The following is a 20,068-nucleotide window of genomic DNA, read 5'->3' as shown; positions in this document are numbered from 1 at the left end:
TGATTCTATCTCCTAACATAGCTTTGTTAATGGTACGTGTGAGTTTGGTGCTCTCTCATTGTGGCCTTCTTGCTCGAAGCATGCAGTAGCACACAGCATAGCGGGAATTCTGAGGTAGTCAGTGCAGCTCAAGATACCTACTTAAGTGACTCTATTCGTTGTGGGTACTAATAACTTTAATAGCAACAGAATTGTATAGCCCCTTCAGTTGCCATTTTCTCGGCTAAGTCATCCCGATACTTACGACAAATGTTCCGAGGTTCCGAGAAGGATAATCTTAAATTTTTTTACCTTTAGTGCTCCTTTGAGCCTTTCATTTGTCATTTTCTCACTTTAACCTAAGCTGCTTTGAAACTGTAGCTTTACTGTATTGGGCTGCGAAATACGAGGTGCACATATACCATGCAAAACTGCAATGACAACCCTTAAAGTATAATTTGACTACTTGACCTCCCACTGTCTATGCTGCAGTTGTAGATATATGTAGGGGTCCTCTCTGAAATGTTTTGATGAAAACATTGATGGGACATAGCAAGTAGGTTTAGGATACTCTTCTTTCATCACAGCAACAGTGCAGCAGCCAATAGGTGTGTCTGCTGCACAAGGAAAAGTGTGTGCTAGCTGTTTTTAGCCGCTGTTAAAGCTCTGTGACCTGAATGTTCACTTTTCATCATCATAAGAGCCTTTGCAACACTTGAAGGTTCAAAATCTGCAACTGGTGCCAACAAACAGATTTGACAACATGCAAGAGCACTACAAATAATCCAACGGTTCCTGATGCCACATGCCTCTCTCTCTATCAAGATGCTCTCCTTGGAAAGGAAGTTACAATGCAGGCCCACGTATCATAACTTCCTTTCATGGCAGGGCCTGTGTCAAGGAATACCATCCTTGACAGGGCAGAAGCTTATTTACATACTGTGCAGCTTCCAGGTGACATAGTGACCAAGAGACTGTTGTACTGCTTATGCCCCCTTTGAAGTGAGCTAACTTCACTAGTGAGTGCTTGTGGCTAAGGAAAGTCTAAATTTTTCATTAATCCAAGAGCTGTGCACCGGCCGTTGGTGCACGCTGCTTCATAAGGAACAGGCACAGTAGCAGCTCATAGCCGCATTTAAACCTTTCTGAACCTACTGTTTTTCCATCATCATAGGACTCTTTGTATCATTTAAAAGGTTAAATTATTCCCACAGGAAGGTCAGAAAAATGGGGCGTTTTAATAATCACAAATGTGACATGTTCTACAGCTGAGTTCTTTTACATCAAGGCTAGATATCTTGAATGATTGTCTATATCCCTGTCAGGGGGACACTGTGTGCACAGTTGTGCATGCCAAGAAAGTGCATGAAAAGCAAAAACACTGATGGATATAATAATCATTTAAAATATTTCGCAAATATCGTGAAGTGCGTCTGATTATACTTGTGTTGCAAGTTTGAATGAGTGTCAGGTACTTCAGTAAAAAATTATAGAAGATAAATGTCTTGGTGTTTGGTCTCAAAATAAGTATGTTACCACATAGCGGGTTCACTTCTTTCATTTTACTGATGTTTTACATCCAGCATATGCGAGGGCGAATCAAACTCTTTGTCCCTATCTTTATTACTCAAAATAAGGTATATACAGGTCATTACAAATATACATACTATTCTGCGTACCTTACACTATTTTTCCACATAGTCTCCACACCGGTTCAGACATTTGTCCCATCGCAGCACTAAATTTGAGATACATACCCCTGTCATCAGTGAGAGACGCAAGCGGCGTCCCCGAACATTCATTGTCATGCAAGTCTTCACGGCCTTTTTGCAAACTCACAACACCACCACCTTACACTTCTCAAAGTGACACACCATTCCTCACACCCGGGCATCATACGTGCATTTCCCTATGGATTTCGATAGGTGTTCATCCCTTGCTGCATAGAAAACGAATGGTACTTCATTGCTCATATACCATGGATGTGTGAAGCACAACCGCCATCTTACTGACAGCAGCGCCATGCCGTGGAGCTACTGGCAGATAAGGCCAGGCCGGTCCAATAAAAGTACACCACTGGGAATGGATATGTTGACTTCACATTTACAGCTGTTACTTGGCAAAAAAATAAAATAAATAAAATAGGGGCAAAAACTTTCTGATTCGCCCTCGTATTTCATATGGCTAGATGTGTGCTCTCCAAGTATGCTAGACATAAAATGGTTGATGTTCTCATATATGAATATCCTGTAGAGTTCTCACATGGAGTCCACATTCTGTATACTTTACAAAGCATAATGAAGAATTGGAAATTCTTAGTCTGCTCTGCAGCAGTACGCTCTTCATGATTCTGGAGATGCAAAAATGTGGTGAAGCTAAATTTTAATAGATAGATTCAATTGGCACCTGAAGGGGACATCATATGCGCGTAATATTTGTCTGTGAAATGTCACATAAGTCTATGCAATCTATTGTGCATGTGTATTTACCAAACTGAACATTAATGAGGCTAACTTGCGGCTATATATTAGACTGTATCTGCCGAGTCATTTGACACAGTAAAACCTTATTCAAACCTTCTGAAAAAAAAAAAGAAAACCGGGCTTACTGGGAATACGTACAATCCCAACTCACTAAAAAAATTTGCAGACTCAACAACATCTATGTAATTCGAAGTGTTGCATGCATTGTTGCAGCATAAGATGCCAATGTGCATTGTTGTTTTTGCGGATTCAGCAAGCTTACGTTGGCGCTCCTGGAATTCGGCCTGGGTCAGAAGTTTCTTCGAGCTCGGCGTTTTGGCATGGAGCTATGGCACACCCACTCGGCTTTTGTTGAGGCTAAGACGTGATCGAGCTGGTATGAACCGAGCGGCCCGAGGTGCACAATGTTTTCTTATTGCATAGAGTTTTAGATTGCAACCAGAAACTGAAATGAATATGAGCTGGTGGGCAACGCTGGAATACGATGCCGCCAGAGCAAAACATGACACTCGCTTCTGCCCACCTGCAGCAGGGAATAGCGGCGCATTTGGCTTATTGCCTATTAAAAGTGTGCAATACGTGTTCAACGGTGCCATGCCCCTTGCGCTGTGAGACAGATAGGTGAAGATGCTTATTGCAATAGAGATTGCGGTGATAGCTGTGAGTACGGCATGCAACGATCCGGGAGGAGATTGGCTGGTAGTGAAATAAAAGACCGTTTGCGTTAGCGTTTTCATATGAGATGGGCAGGTGAGTATTTTCGGAAAGCTGGTGCGGTGGGGGACTACTGTTCTCAATCGCTTGCGCCACGCGCCTTTTCTTGTGGGACTTAGTGGCCGGAAAATGAATCATACGATGGTAGTTTGGGGATATACTGAATGTTGGTGCCAAAAAATTGTGTTTTCCAGCAAAGTATAAACCGATAAAAGAAGCGTAACTGTATTGAGTTTTTTTTTTTTTTCACCACCACGAACATTGGCGGCGGGAAATTCTAACGGGAGCATATCAACGCTCTACTGTATCAAACAGTGCAGTGCACCATTCCCCTGTAAGGTCCACTTTCATTCAGTGCTTCCTGGCTGGAATTCTCTGTCTTGTTGGAGCTGCCCTGATTAACTGTAACAGTCTCTTAAGTACATACACTTGCACCAGAACTACTTCACGGATGTTGCTACCAGGGTATTAAGATCTGCCCCGGTGACATGTGATCAGTTTTTACCCACAACTGCAGCCTAAGTGTGACAGCTAGCTGTGACATATTTGTAAATGACATAAGATAATGGCATTTTGTTTCTGTCTTTATGCCCCTTTTGTTGAGCCACATCAATAATTGTAGGAGTGCCACTAGCATCACACATGCGTCAGTGCGATGTGTGCTATTGTGTGCAGGAGAACTTGTGACACGTGGTGCACACAGCATGTAGAAAATGGCTTGTAGAGTTTATCATTTATGTACAGTGCTCACGAAATGAAACGCATCAATTTAGGGCTAAGTAATGCGCATACTTTCGTTTCAACCGGCTACAGTTCGTGTCACATCGACGTAATTCCGGCGCGTACACTTACATCAGAGTCCTCGTCACCTTTGGTGACCAAATTCCTAGCGACATGACATGGTGCTCTCGCGTACTTTGCACACATGTATGGTTCTACTAAATGTTCCGTGTCCCATTTCATTCCGTGAGCACTGTACATGGTGGTCATGCATTGGCATGCTGTATGTTGTCATTGCACTATGCACTGGTGATAAGCAAAATTAAGGGATGGGTAGGTCATCGTAGAAGTGGCCCATGAGCTGGACTTGAGGCTGGCAATACTGCGACTCACATTGAAGGGAACCCTGGCTGTGAGAGTGTTTCTACATTTTTGTTGAAAAAAAAATGCCTTTAGTATGTTTGCTGACGTAGTTTCATAATTTAATGCTATATAGCCCTGTAAGTGAGGTATCTAAGAGAGCAGAGTGCTTTTCCAGGCAAGAAAGCAGCTTAGGAAGAGTGCTTCATGGTATGCAACATGGTATACATGGTCTCCACTCTCAAATGATGTTCCAAGGGAGGTGAGGCTAGGATGCAGTAGTGTTTGTTCCTACCCTGACCAATTGACTGCATTCAGTAACACTGCATTCATGGCTTTTTAATTTTTCTGTTTTCCTTTATAACTGAAGGTAAAACTTGCTGCTTGGTAAGCATTGCTGTGGTTAGTGAAATGTACTGGCGCATGCACCTTTGGCATGTTGATATTGTGAGGATGTTTGCTGTTCATTTGTTTTCAATGAGCCTCTTTAGCTCTGATGAAATTTGCACTGTAAAGTCTCAATGTGAGAAAAGATGTGAGATTACATATAGCATGAACATGGCAGCGCATACTCATTGTTTGTACTAATTTAGCTGGTGCTTTTTACAGAGTTTGTTGTGAGCTAGCTTATCATTATCTTGCTTTACACTTACAGCATGCTGAAATGTTTGACTAATGTTATCTGCAGCATTTCATAGAATCCATTCGTTTTCAACCTCGTGCTGCTTTGGTGTTACATTAAACATCCAGTGCTTGGCAATATGTTTTATTGTGTGAATGTTAAAACAGCAATCTAAAAAAGTGATAGTTATTATGAAATGAATCTTACCATCACAAACATAACTTGGGCATCTAACATTTCTTTGTGTGCACAAACACTGCTAGATAAATCAACTTGCTCAAGCATGTAGCCATTCATTGCTTGTTTAAGTAGGCCTGTCTTTTGTATGTTAGAACAGTGTGGATCTTTTTTTATGTGGTGTCTGCTCAATGGACTGCGAATATATGTTCTGATATATTACTGGAACAAGTGTTAAACACATAAATTGTATTGAAAAATTGTTTTGTTCATAGTTTATGGTATACGGGGTGATCATCTTTAATAGGGGTGTGTGAATAGTAGTGATTTTTGAGACCGAATTGAAAACAAATCAAATAGTGCCAGAAGCAAATCAAATCGAATACTCTTCTAATAGTTTTCGAATAATGAACAGCTGTTATCACAATTAATATAAAATGATGTTCAGATCCCAGTATTCTTAAAGTTAGCAAGTTTCTTTCATTTCGTAGTACGTTATAAAGCATTGTTAATTATAAATAAATGGAGCATTAGAAGCAAACAAGTAGTTTCTTCGCATGCACACGGCTCTTCAGAGAGTGCGAATGATCACTGTCCAGCCTGTAAAGTATGGCTACCCAAGTGAGCCTGCTCCACTATGCAGGTTCTCATGTTTTATGTTGATACTATGCTCGTGGAGGTGATAATTTAACATACTCTTGCTCCAGTTTTATGTTTATTTGCATGCAGTTGACTTTCTGAAATATTCAAAATGTATTTGCACATATTCATATTTAGAATAGTGACTATTCGACTCGAATACCGAATCGAATAGGATACTGTTCAATTCGTTACTAGGAAGATTTGAATATTCACACACCCCTTATTTTTAAGCTTCATGTAATTTTTAAAATCGCCTATTGCAGATGTCATAATTCTAGTCCTTGAGCTGGATTATTCAAAGAGGCAAACATTGCTTGCATGAAAATCGAAATATGTATTCAACTAACCAATGAAAATTCACTAATAAACTTCTTATTAATTGCTTTATGGCCCGTATTACAATTTATGAATTGTAGCCAGGGAGTTTGCAAGGCGCATCTACTTGGAATAAATTTCCAGAATGACACCACTTTGGAGGTATGTGCCATCAATCTCACCATTAAAATTCACTGTTCTTCCACTTACTTTCTTTAACAAAATGCTCTTTTATGCATTGAAGCACAAAAGTAACTGGATGGGCCATGCATTTTCTCCCATACTTTGAGAAATAATGTCTTGAAACTGGCGCAATCGTGGAAATTCATTTCAAGTGGATACATGTTGCAAACTTACCGGATACTGTTGGTAAATTGCCAATGTGATGTAATGTAATTAAGAAGTTCATTAGTGAAATTTCAATAATTAGTTTAGTATGCATTCCGATATCTCGTGCTAGTAATGTTGATCTGCGCGAATAATACAGCTCAAGGACAAGAGTATGCTATCTGCCACAGGCGATTTTTTAAAATTCTGTTAAAACTAAAAAATTATGACTGCGTATAGCTACTGTGCTTGCAAAGTGAATCACATTGGAGATGCTGGAGCACAATGGCTGTTTACTGTGGCAAGCCACAAGAAAACCTTTAAGGCATTTTGTAATCCACTGATTTCATTCTTTTGAAGTCGGCTCATTCACTGATTTTTATCCGAAGCCACATCTCGATCAGCGTATTGAAATGTCATGCTCTCTAAATTTCCACTAAATCAGGCAAAACTGGTTGTTTCACTTGAGTTACTTGCTGTCTTGCACGTGAATTCGCATGCTAGTTTTGCCAAAAATATGCTTTATATTTAACTACGTGTGAAATGCATGTTCATAATTTGATTATAAGCTCATGTGGTCGCTGTCACACAGATACATATTTGCTGTGTGTGTAAAGTGCATAAAATTTCTGTATCAGTTCGTCACTGTGAAATTATACGAGCCCAAATATGCATTTTTCGCTATTATAGTATCAGTGTGTGCACCACAACTGTGACTATTTTAAAGCTTTGATTCCAAATACCTGGAAGAGACACCCATATGAGAAGGAAAGTATAGTGCACAGTTGAATCATTAAATGGAACCTCAGGGGACCAGAGAAATATGTTACAATCAGCAGGAGTTCCCTTTACTGAGAAAGATGGGTGAAGTTGCAGCACTACTATATGTCATACACCCTAGCTATGTTAAGCTTAAACATGTATGTAGCAGATAGTTTGTCCCGTGGTTTGGGCATGGTCAATGACTACTAGATTGACTAGGCTTCGCTAGTTTTGGTTTTGAGGAGGCACCAGCAATGTACCAAACAAAAACATAGCTCTTACTGCTCCAGTTGGTGGCGTAATAACACATGGTCATGCAAGGGGAGTCCAAGTTACTGAATGGCACACTGTAAGGTGTCGGAAATTTCAGTTGTCTTTGTTTCGGTCGTCTGTGAGGTGAGGAGCAGTGCCGCAAAGCTGTCCAGGTCTGTACATGCTATGCATTAAAAATCTGTCAAATTTTGACCTGCTTGGGCCGTTGTCACCGTTTTTTAATGATCAGTCTCTGGATAGAAGACAGATATCGCAAAAGATATATTTTAAATCCCTACTGTTTCTGAAAAAATCCTTTAGCGCTTGCTTCTTGTGGTTCGACTTATAGAGAGCAGTGAAAATTTTAGTTTCGATCATTAAGTTTTGTTTTTCTTTTTTTGCATTACCCAATACAAAACTGACCAGTTCAGAGGATGTTTCACTTAAGTGGCAGTTCTGTTTAAGCAATTTCAATTTAACAAATTCAACTGTGTTGCTTGGCAGGCTATAATTGGTAAAGGTATACTTATGCTTACTGTGTGATGTATCTTTCCCAGGTTAAAGACAAGGGCAGGAAAGCCTACACAAATATTCAAGGAAAGATTGCTAACATGCAAAAGGTAATATTTATATGTTTATGTCTATTTTTGTTATGCATTTGCACGAAAAGAAGCTTACATGATTTTTCATTCTTCATATATCAAACTGTAAAAGGAAAAGATGTACAAAAGTTTAGTTATGTCTTGTCTGCTGCAATGAGTAACCATTAACCCAGTAATTATGGAATAGAACTGATTTTCCATTGCATACAATTATTAACCTATATTGCAATGAGTCTGTTTTGATTTTAATATTACTTGGAGTGCTGTGACATTGCAGATTGCTCGGTAAGCATAGCTGGTGTGATAACATCGTATTATTAACTCCTGATATGCATTTGACATGCAAGTCGGTAAGAACGGATAAGAGGAGTCCCCTTGACGGGAGAGAAGAGAATGAGGTGCTCCACATTAAAGCAACCGGGAATATTTGACATAAGGCTAGTTCTTTAGAGGAAACAGGGTGGAGTGGTTCTGAAAGAGCAAGGAAAAAAGTTTGAGGTGAGGAATATGCTGGCCTGTTGTTTACTGGGTGCACATAAAAGATCACAACAGCCAACTGTATCATTGGCACTGTTTACTCTTACCTTTTTCACAGGCCTTCCTTCACACCACGTTGACATATATGTTGCAAGGCACCACCATAGCTTGAAGTCGGTCACCTGCTATGTCTATAAATCAATTTAATATGTGTCATAGTTCTTCTTAATTGTTTGATTTGCTGGAGGGTATGCTTGTGTACGGATGAAGCACATAGGTATCTCAACTTTGAAATTTCTCAGCATTTCTTTAATGCAAGGTACCGTGTGCTTTCTTTAAACGAAACCTCAAGGGGCCTGGGAAGTTGGTTCCATTTATCGAGAGTTCCATTTACTGAGAGACATTGCAGAGAGCATTGCATCAATACAAAACCAACCATCCTTGAGAATTGTGTTCTGTTGAAGCGGCACTTCCATTTAAGCAATTTCCGTTTATCGAGATTCGACTGTACTTATCATACATAACAATTTTCTCATGTATGAGTGCATAGTGCACTAGGCAGCATGGCATATAGTGGACAGACACGGTGAAATGCCATCTTACGCTGTGTTTTCTGTGTTGTGTTATCAGTTTGAGTTTCCTTGTAAAGTCTTTTGCACTATACATGCAAATATAAGCATTAGCAACTTTTATCTGCATCACCTCCTACCTTATTTTTGTTTTTGCAGAATTCAAATAAACATACAAATTCAAGAAAAATTTGTTGTAATATACCTCTGTACTCAAATTAATAGCACCATATGAGTACTTTTCGGCCATTATTAACTGCTGCAAGAAAGCATAGTAGGAGGTACAGTTACTGTCATGCTCAGTATGAGCTACAGCGTGTGAGCGCTTGGCAAAGCGGTCCCAGGTTGGATAGTAGTGCCGATTGGCCTAGTGCCCCCTGACCAAAACGGAGAGGGTTCTGCTGTTCTTGTTTCGAACATTGCCTCTTTATGCCTTCTTTTGCCCTTTCCCCCCAGCTTAGTGTGCAGATTATTGGTCTCATAAGAACGATAAATACAGATGATGGCTACCTTTTGTGCTATGTGTCATTCGTTGATCTACGCACTTCAACTGGGGACATATTGCAGATTAATGACAGCACATTTGTAGCAACGTTTATATTGTGTATACTATTGCAATTGCACGCAGGAAGAGGGAAATGACAAATGTAGGCATTGAGCAGTAATGCAGAAAACTGTGACGACACATCGAGGGGCAATAAATCAAGCATGAACTCCTCAGGTGACAGCAGTTTTCATTTCCAGAAGCATGAATGATACCCAGCTCACACAAAAAGTGGCCACCAGTATTTTTAGATTATTTTCATGAGACAAAAATTTCATCCTCATGCCTTGGGAGAGAGGGTGAAAACAGGCATGAAGAGGCGGTTTTTGAAACAATAACAGCAGAACCATCTTTCTTTAAAGGGGCCCTGAAACACTTTTTAACATAGTAAAAAAAAACATTAAATTAAATTATGGGGTTTTACGTGCCAAAAACACGATTTTAGTATGAGGCATGCCGTAGTAGAGGACTCTGAAATAATTTGGACCACCTGGGGTTTAATGTGCACCTAAATCTAAGTACACAGGTGTTTTTGCATTTTGCCCCCGTCAAAATGTGGCCACCGTGGCTGGTATTTGATCCCGCAACCTCATGCTTAGCAGCCAAACACCATTGCCACTAAGCAACTACGGCAGGTTCAAAAAAACACGAGGCTACTGTGAACGTGTGAGCCAAATATTATTGCACTGCTTGCAGCAGGGACTTTATAATCGCGTCTCAAACGCAGTGAACAGACGCTCTCGCATCAGTAATGTCATCATCATAGAAAGCAGTTGGCCAACCAACACTATTGGCTGATTTTGTGATTGCGAGAACATTTGCAGTAATACATAATTGCTAATTAATGTTAAATAAATGAAAGACTATATGTCTGTGATCTCATAAAGAAAGAAAAATAATTTGATCTTTTCACTGCACATGGCTGCATCCGCCGCGCGTGGCCTCCAAGATGGCAGCAGTGTGCTGCATAGCATAGTCTACTGCGGCCACCACGCGTTGCCGCAAGGAGCCCTTTCGCCACCGTGAGACTCGACTTTTTGTCGGGGCCTTGCCCTTATGGCTTCTTTGCTGTGTAGCTTCCAGTGCACAAGCGAAGACGAAAAGAGAGAAAAAGCCAGGTATCAGTGCAATAACTTCACTTATAGTTGAAAGATGTGAAAAAATTTTTGCAGCATGAGATTCGTGAGACGACATACTTGAATAGTGAGGTCATCTTATGATTAGTCGGAAAAGAGTTTCAGAGCCCCTTCAAGTCGGGATCATAGCGCCTATCAGCTCTTCTAGTGTCCAGCCTGGCAGAGCACTTTGCCACTTGCTTGCACGCTGTAGCTCAAACTGAACGTGACAGTACATTGCATAATTGTGTTTACCAGATATAGCCTACGAAATGATCGGCCTGCTTCTCTTAGCACACACTTTCCTGCATTTCAAGTATTTCTGCGCTTAGAATTGTTTTTTAAGTTAATGAACATTGAGGTTATTCAGAGGTGCTTTAAAGATATTTGGGGAAAAATCCCAGTTTCAAGTGCATGCATTTTCATCAAAAGAAGTCTCGACACCTGCGCTACCTCATGTTCCATGCATTAAATGTTTTTAGCAGCATTTTGGTTTGCAAGTCATGCTTGCAGCAGTATTATGTCAGTATTACATGCTATCACTCAATATAGAAAGCAGTGTCATTTGTAAATGCTAGAAGTTTTGCCCACTGCGTGTCACAGTGACATATTGTGGTACCAGTTCACATTCACTGATAACACTAAAGTAACAGCCTGCTGTCACATTCTTGACAAGTGAAGATGAACTAGTACGTGAGAAAGTAGCAAACATGTTCTAGCATGGCCATTTACTTGGGCAGTTTTGGCTAGTAAAGATTCCAGCGTAGTCCCAGTCAGTAGGATGACTGCTTCTCAGAGTGGTTGGCATGTGCATTAGCCAAGTAGTTTTCCTTGAGCACTTTCTGTTCATGATTCTTCAGTCTTCTTCTAAACTGAGCAGTCTTACTATTGTAAGTGCAGTTCCAGTCAGCTCATGGTGTCTTACAAACTGCACCAAGGTATCTTTTTCTGTCCAGTTCATTGTTCTCGTTTCATCAGTTTGTTTTGTAGGCAAGTATAGACTGAGTATGTGAAACATTTTTGAGACCCGCCGTGGTTGCTTAGTGGCTAGGGTGTTTGGCTGCCAAGAATGAGGTCGCGGGATTAAATTCCAGCCACAGTGGCTGCATTTCGATGGGGTAGAAATGGCAAAACACCCCCGTACTTAGATCTGGGTGCACGTTAAAGAACCCCTGGTGGTCCAAATACTCAAATTGTGGTTTTGGCATGTAAAACCCCATAGTTTAATTTAAATTTTTTAAACATTTTTTGAGCCATCAATGTGCATGTGGTTCTGCAGAGTAAGCAAAATAAAATAAAAAGTCAGTGAGAGGAGGAAAATGGGAATATTTGGGCCACTCAAATTTGTACCTCTTGCCAAGGAGGAAGGGGCACAGTAGTGATTGTTCAAATGTAGCATTGCAACATATATTAGCCACAGGGATAGCAAAGAGGTAGTTAAGATAATTGCTATATGCACATAAAAAATCTGTGTAGATTTTTGCAGGACATTTTTATTATATGCTTGAAAGCAGTATTGAAATATAATTTCAGCCACAGGAATCTCCAAACTGATTTAAGAACTTTTGAAGACAATGCCATCATCTCTCCACCTTCCCCGAAATGCCTACTGAAAGGCCTGTGGGTTTCCTTAAGAGGAAGTTTACTTAAGAAGCTCCTATCATTATACATTGGAACAGAGAAATACCACATTCACTCGTATAAGGCCTGCATTCCTACTTTAAAGTGTGAAAATTGGGGGGTGGGGGGATGAAATGTCTCACTAATAATTTTTTTTTAATGGAGCACAGCACTGAACAAAAGTCTGTAAACTAACTTTCCGCTTAGCTGGCACTAAAAAAAAAAGCGAAATTGATTTTACTGTCACACTTCTTCTTTTTTGAACCACCCGATAGTATTTGGACATTATTGTGGCATTGTCCGTGTCTGAAAAATTGTTCAGCGAGTGTAAATGTGTTCGTAGTCTGCCGCCAATGGCGGTGTTATTTTTCATAGCAGTTTGAGCGCAGTTTGAGGTTTCAGTAAGTAGCCATAAGCCTGCCTCGTGCAAAGCCCACGCCTAGCAAAATATCTGGAGAAAAAAAAACAAGTGTGAGCATTACACGAGTAAATACGGTAGTTTCTTTTCTTTTCTTTTTTTTTGCTTCCACTGCACTGAATTTGATAAAATATATTTATTATATAAGAAAAAGGTAAAACCTACTGACGCGGTGGCCACATTCCAGTGTGGGCAGAATGCAAAAGCACTCATTTACTGTGCATTGAATACAGGTTGAGAAACCCCAGAGGATCAAAATTAATCCTGGTTACCCCAGTATGGCGTGCCTCATAATCAGATTGTGGTTTTGGCATCTCAAATCCTAGAATTTAATTTAGTTTATTAAAATACCGATTGTAGGGAGCAGGGTTTTGGTTCAGGCCAATGTTCTTAAAAAAGTTATGAAAACAGCAATATGTAAGGAAACTAAAGCGGGAAGTTTACAACTTGGCCATAAAAGAAAAAGAATTGGGTGAGGTTTAATTCTCGTAAACCTAGTTATCACAAGCGAAACGTCTGTTTGGCTTGGTTTTGCAAAGACTATGCACACAGTGTTTCATTAAAGTTAGGCCACAGTCTTTCACACACATTGCACATGCTGCCGAATGGGTTGTCTGTGAAGTCACGGTGAAACCTGGCCATCGCAGTTGAGCTTTCCTCGAGCTGAAGTGTGTGGTTTGTCAAACATTCGTTGTGGGTGCCGTTGCTTGTATCCATGGCTTCATCTCCTTGTTCATGTCTCTGAACGACGGTGGCAGTTGCAGTAGCTTCGACCTTGGCACGCTTCCGCACTTGGTAAGCTTCTCTATGACGTGCTAATCTGGCCTCCCTTTGCTTCGGTGTTTCAGCAAGCAACTTTGTCTTTGCTTAAGATTTCACAGCCTGCCGTCTAGCTATATCTACTGGATAATTGGATTCAGCCTGTTGCTTGCGCTGAAGCGCACGCACAGCTGACCCAGCCGGCGCGCCATCCATGGCGAGACTGAGCCACCAAGGTCTGGTGAAGCAGCAGCTATAAAGGCGTGTTTATAGTCTTGACGTTATCGGTGTGCGGGTGAGTGTCGCTCGACACAGGGTGCGCCAGAGCACATTGGCCGTGTCCTGTTCTGTTGGCTGCACCAGTGCGTTGAGCCATCAATCGAACTGTAAACCTGTTGTTCTCACCAATGTGACGCAGTGTGTGCCCGCGCTCATGCTACGTCAGACTTTAGCACTTCAATCCTCACCTAGTCACGTGGTAGTACCGCAGTGGCGAGGCTCCAAGTGAGCGCAGCGGCGATGCCTCTCCGCAGCGGATCATGTGGCATGACGTCACACTTGCCACACTTGCGCTCCGGTGGCTCAAGCTCATTGCGACGTGATGAATGAGCTTGCGAGACATGGCGTAGTGGAGCTTTCACTCTAACATCACAATTCTGCAAACTGCACCTATTGAGACATCTAAAGCAGGCAAAATGGATGTATTATCAACACTCTGAAATATACCATTAATTTGTGATTTGGTCTTTGTCAAACACTTGTAACTATTGTGTGAATTTCATGTGAACTGTAAATTCGCACATCACATTTGTCTGTTTCACTTGCTCTAATAGATGCAGTTTACAGAACTGGGATATTTGTTGTTGGTGTAGAGTTTGTAAACTTTGTGCTTCAGTGTTCTTTTTTTTTTTTGTTACTTAAAATTTTTGTTAAATTAAGCCCCTACATTAACAAATTCTGCTTCCTAGGGGTAGTACAATTTGTCTTTCTCTTCTGAAATGCAACAAATTTCATTCAAATCACTTCAGCAGCTGTTTAATGAGAGCATTTCTGTGTTTCACAGATATTTGAATAGGCTGTCAGACTTGACCCCAAGGTTAAGCTTCCTCTTAACATTACTGGAAGGTGCATGCAATGGGAAACAGTAAACTTACATGACCACATAATGATTTTACATTAAACATGGCAAAAGGGCTTTTGGTTCTGCCAACAAGCTTATCTGAGTCCCCATTTGATGGTGATCTGTGGAATATTGTTCTACCTGTGGTAACTGGTGTTAGCTTTGCTCCCAGCCTAAAATTTGTCTGAAGGCCACTGACATTCAGCAGCTACCATAATAATCGCATAGCAGCTGTACCGAGCAACGGGCAGCGGGCAGGAGAGCACCGGGCAGGAGGGGAAAAGGGAATGAGCAGCATATGATGACCCTTTTGCAAACACATAAGCATCATTGCAGGGAGAAAGGATTGAGGAGGAGAGAGAAAGAACAGCAGCAAGAAGGTGGAACACGCCTCACTGGGCTGTAGTCACTATAAAACAGCACAAGGTCAAAAGGGGACGCTCAGAATGTTTTAGTGCAGTTCATGCTCACAGGGAGGGGGGGACTTGTGTGAAAATGTGGGACGCTCACAAAGGTGCACTGGAAATTCAGGATAAACGCATTCCATGCCGCTCACACATTCAAGGTGAAGAACATATATACTTGCCAAAACATTGAAGAAAAGCAGCAAAATGTAAGCATGCAGGGACCATATTCTAAAATCTCTCACTTTTGGTGATAGTATTATGCTTTCAGCACACATTGGATTGGCTAAGCAAGCAGAAGTATAGACTTGGGGAATGGCACACCACCCATGAGCCTTATTTTCGCACTGCATAGCCCTTGAATGCACTGACAGGGCAGTTGTCACTCCAGTGAGGTGCCACTGTGCCAAACGTGATGCCATGTGGACGTGAAAATACTCTTTTGAAGAGACGCTAAAAAGAAGCACTAAATTACTTTAAACTGATAAAGTATTCTTTCAAAACATTATTTTCATTAATTTGACAGTAAAAGCTTTATAACTAAATTTAAAATATAGCCTAAGCTTCCATTTCTTGAATTTTCTGCCAAGGCCCCAGTGCCTGTACGTCAGTCTTATGCCAGGGATTTCAATATATTTTTTCCTATTTGTGCAGTTTTAGCGCTGTAAATGTTCTTGAAGCTTTCCAAGTTCGGTCTTTGGCTCCATTACTATACAGTGTAGGCCATCCTTAAAAAAAATTGGCTATGCTTGAGCAGACGCTGTCAAATCTCGTAATGCCATAGCAAGCTGGTATGGGCAACCTCATGGCAGCATTGCCACCCGTCTTTTCTTCTTGTGTCTTTTCTTGCTTACTGTGCCTCCTCTCATGGTAAGAGGGACTTCCTTGGTATTGTAGAAGCATAATTTACTAATACAGCCCAACATTTTTGGCTTTTTAGTGTCTGTTTAAATGATCATTTAAGGCTAATGCTCCAAATAAAGGTTCAAAATGATTTGTAAACTTCACCAAACATCACCTAGAAGCATACAAATGAGGCATCAAGGGAAAGCCCAAAAGGAGTGGTTTGGCATGCACAAAACTGCTACTGCGGGGGCAATCTATTGAATGGAGAGCAACAACAGCACTTTTATATTTTCAATTTATTCTGCTCCGTTTCTTGGCTTGAGCAGGTGCACTACAGACATTTAAATAGCATGTTGCACCAGTTGTATCAACATATTGCACGATTTACTGTGTGCATAAGTTTTAAGTGCACACTACAGCATTGAATATCCCTGGGCAACAAGTTTGTTTCACTCTGTTACTGAATGAGGTCTTGCCTTGTAAAAACATTTATGGGAAAGCTATAGGTTATGGGCATTTGATCATATCTTTTTTTCTTAGCTTTAGCTTTAGCTCGGGTGCTCCTATATAAATGCATGTAAAAGAAGAAAGTGTTTTCCTCGGCAACCACTGCGCCAAATTTGACAAGGTTTGTTGCATTTAAAAGAAAAACTTGTGACTAGTGACTGTTGGTTTCGAAGTTTTGATTTAGATTGTCAATTTTTTATTAAAAATTGGCAGAAATCAAAAATTTGCAGAAAACAAAACTATCAAGTTTACAACTCTGGCAAAGAAAAATTATATCACAATTCTGTGAATTGCATCTAATAGTACATCTAAAGCGGACAAAATTGATATGTCACATATGAATCTCAAAATATTTGGTAAAATGAAAATACAGCCTTTGCAGAACCCTTGCACACAACACAACGAATTCATGTAAGCTATAAATTGACATCGAATTTGTCCACTTTGAATAATCTAACGGATGCTGTTTACAGAACTGCAATATCTGTTCTTGATGCAGAGCTATTAATTTGTAAACCTCGTGCTTCTATTTTTTTCAAACTTCCGAATTTTTGAAAATCTTCTTTAAAAAATTCAGGCCCTAAATCGAAATTCTGCTTCCAACAGACACTAGAATTTAACTTTCTCTTTCAAATGGAACAAATTTCATTAAAGTAAGTCCAGGGGTTATCTCAGAAAAACGTTCTTGCATTTTACATGTATTTGAATAGGCCGCGTCGAAGTTGGGCTCGAGCTAAAGCTTCCTCTTAAGTAAGGAAATGTCTTAAACATTGTACAAAGCTCTGTTATTACATTTGTGTTATTTACGACACGAGGAACTTTCTTTTTTATATTTGAGCAATGTAGGCTTGGATTGGTGTGGCTGGAGCTACAGTATTGTACTAGTATACAGCAACTGTGTTGAAGTGAATGAAGTAGAATTACTGTGGAACTTCCTGTCTTTTCAGGGTACCCAGGATGACATGGCATTGTCTAGGAGAGATAGCAGTCAGCCCTGGAGTGCTCCAGCCAGTCCAACAATGGGACGCGTGAGACCTGCTACAACATTTCAACCCATGCATCGTGTAAGATACTTGCCCATTCTGGGCATTCTTGCATGTATATATGTAACTTAGGATGTGATGGCTCCTATTAGTAGTCTGAGTACTACAGGGTACATTACTTTAGTTCACTGCAGATTAATTTTTAGACCCACCTTTCTGCTTTGCCTCTCCAGGCCAGTGAGCATGCATTGCAATTGGTCCCCTGAGTTACTTATAGTAGCAAGGCAATATCATAAGCGAATCGCAAGTTACTAAGGTATTCTCCATTAACTTTTATCCCCAATTCTTCCCAATCCATGTCTCTGAATACCTCCTGTAAACACGCTGTGAATAGCATTGGAGAGATCGTATCTCCCTGCCTGACGCCTTTCTTTATTGGGATTTTGTTGCTTTCTTTATGGAGGACTACGGTGGCTGTGGAGCCGCTATAGATATCTTTCAGTATTTTTACATACGGCTCGTCTACACCCTGATTCCGTAATGCCTCCATGACTGCTGAGGTTTCAACTGAATCAAACTCTTTCTCGTAATCAATGAAAGCTATATACTGTATTTAATCGCATAATGATTGCACTCGCGTAATGTTCGCACCCCTGAATTCTGTCGTAAAAATTAGATTTTTTTATTTCCCGTGTAATGATCGCACACCGAACTTGCCACAACAATATTTCGTGTGCCAAGTCTAGCTAATAATGATTACGCTTACCATCTATCGTATGCTACGCGAACGACTCTTCAAGACAAACCAAGCGATCTGCACGCACCAAACATTCTTAAGTAGATGCCTCATTTCATTACTTTCATCACTTTCCGCACTTCCATGACAAAAAGAGGTACAACCAAACTTGCCTTTATTATGTGTAGGCTTTATAATGGTTGTGGTCAACAACAAAAAAGGCGTCTTTCAATTCTTCTCATCTGCACTCGTGGGCACGCAACAAATCGCGAGCGGCAACGATAGTAGCCACGTTTACACTGATACGCTAAAAGTGTACCCTATTCATACGCCAACGCTTGTAACACAGCTAAGATATTCGCCCACCCTTAGCGCAAACGTGCCGTATTAGGATAGTAGTGAAGACAGATGCCACAGTTTCCGCAGCATGCCGGCCATGTGTTTCTATGTCACTGGCAGCTGAGCGTGCCCATCTGTTTCTGTCCCCTCGAAGTGGACATGGGTACGTTATTGCTGCAGACTTGCCGATATTAACGATATTATTCATAATTGATATGGAAGAAACTGTTTCAATGCACGTAATGTACTCACAAGAAGAAAAACACATTCGGCGCGTTCGGCTTGCTCCGCCGGCCACTATTTTGGTTTTGGTGTCCCGCACCAATGCGGGACCCAGCATCCCGCAGCAAATGCTTGATGAAAAAATTTTGTGTTTTTCTCCGAAACTGCAGCCTCCGCTGCGCCCCAGAGAAGTCTGAGCACCTCGTCCTGAAAGCAAGAATGAGAGGCCGACCACCCAACTACGAAGAGCCCGACCCCAGCATCACACTCAATGGGACAACAATCCTGAAAGTTGACACCATGCAAATACTTGGACTCCACATCCACAAAGACGGATCGGGAGCTGCCAGCCTACCGAGACTAGAACGCACCCTTTCGCAACTAACGCACCTCGTCAAGAGGATCTCAAGCCAAAGAAGTGGGCTCAAGGAGCAAGACACTCTAAGAATAATACAAGCGCTCCTCACCAGCTGCGTCACATATGGCACGCCGTACCTGGCTTTAAAGAATGCTGAAATAGAAAAGCTGAACATCATGATAAGGAAGGCAATCAAAGTCGTCCTGGGACTCCCCGCCATGGCCTCTACATCACGTCTCCTTAAGATGGGCGTCCACAACATGTGGCAAGTGCTCGCCGAAGCACACAATAACAGCCAGCTGGAACGACTCAAGCTCACGCCCACAGGGAGATCAGTACTCCGACACCTAAACTACAGCGAGACGTATGTTGCAGACACGTACAAGAAAGAGCGAATACCACCAGACGTTCAAGAGTGCATTTGCAACGCACGTGTCCCGCGCAACATGCATCCTATATATCACAAGAGTAGAAGACAGGCTAGAGCCAGCGCCATCAAACGAAGTTTAAAACATGACCCAAATGCCCGCTACACCAATGCGGCCAAGTATCTGCATCGAAACGCGTACGCTCTGAGCGTCGTAGACTCCTGAGGCTGCGAGCTAGCATCGGCAACCATCAAGGCACACAACCCGGATACGGCTGAAGAAGCGGCAATCACTCTCGCCACCACATGCACAGACGCAGCGGTTATATTCACCGACTCTCGGGCCGCCTGCAGAAACTTCTTGAGGGGCCGCATCTCGGCCGATGCACCCAAGATACTAAAAAGACTAAGCACTCCGCTCCCGTACACCTGCGTAACGTGGGTACCCGGACATGAAGGACTAGAGGGGAATGAAGCGGCCCACGCCGCTGCCCACGAGCACGTCAGCCGGGCTCCCCTCTCCGTACGCGCCCTCGGACCCGCGACAGAAGAGACGGAGGCCGTACCCACCAACTATTCAGCCATATTGCAACATTACGGGCTCGAGCGTCGAGTGTACCCTCCACCACACCCTAAACTCGACAGAGAAGAAAGCCTGATCCTTAGACGCCTGCAAAGTAATACGTACACACACGGAACGATAATGCATCGCCTCTACCCGACGCTCCA

The 20,068-nt window shown here is 41.7% G+C and overlaps 1 protein-coding gene across 1 annotated transcript in view; it reads left to right on the top strand.

Annotated features, from left to right (window-relative positions):
- The window catches only part of LOC126547968 (DENN domain-containing protein 1A-like), a 109,910-nt gene that overhangs the window by 57,137 nt on the left and 32,705 nt on the right, over positions 1 to 20,068 (top strand). Inside the window, exons 18-19 of the mRNA XM_050196033.2 lie at positions 7,911 to 7,973; positions 17,282 to 17,398. Of these exons, the coding sequence (XP_050051990.1) occupies positions 7,911 to 7,973; positions 17,282 to 17,398 (180 nt within the window). The remainder of the gene's footprint in view (positions 1 to 7,910; positions 7,974 to 17,281; positions 17,399 to 20,068) is intronic.

This window comes from Dermacentor andersoni, chromosome 1 (genome assembly GCF_023375885.2).
Source record: "Dermacentor andersoni chromosome 1, qqDerAnde1_hic_scaffold, whole genome shotgun sequence".
Taxonomy (NCBI): Eukaryota; Metazoa; Arthropoda; class Arachnida; order Ixodida; family Ixodidae; genus Dermacentor; species Dermacentor andersoni.
Note: the sequence above shows the minus strand (reverse complement) of the source record. Positions and strands in the feature narration are given on the sequence as shown.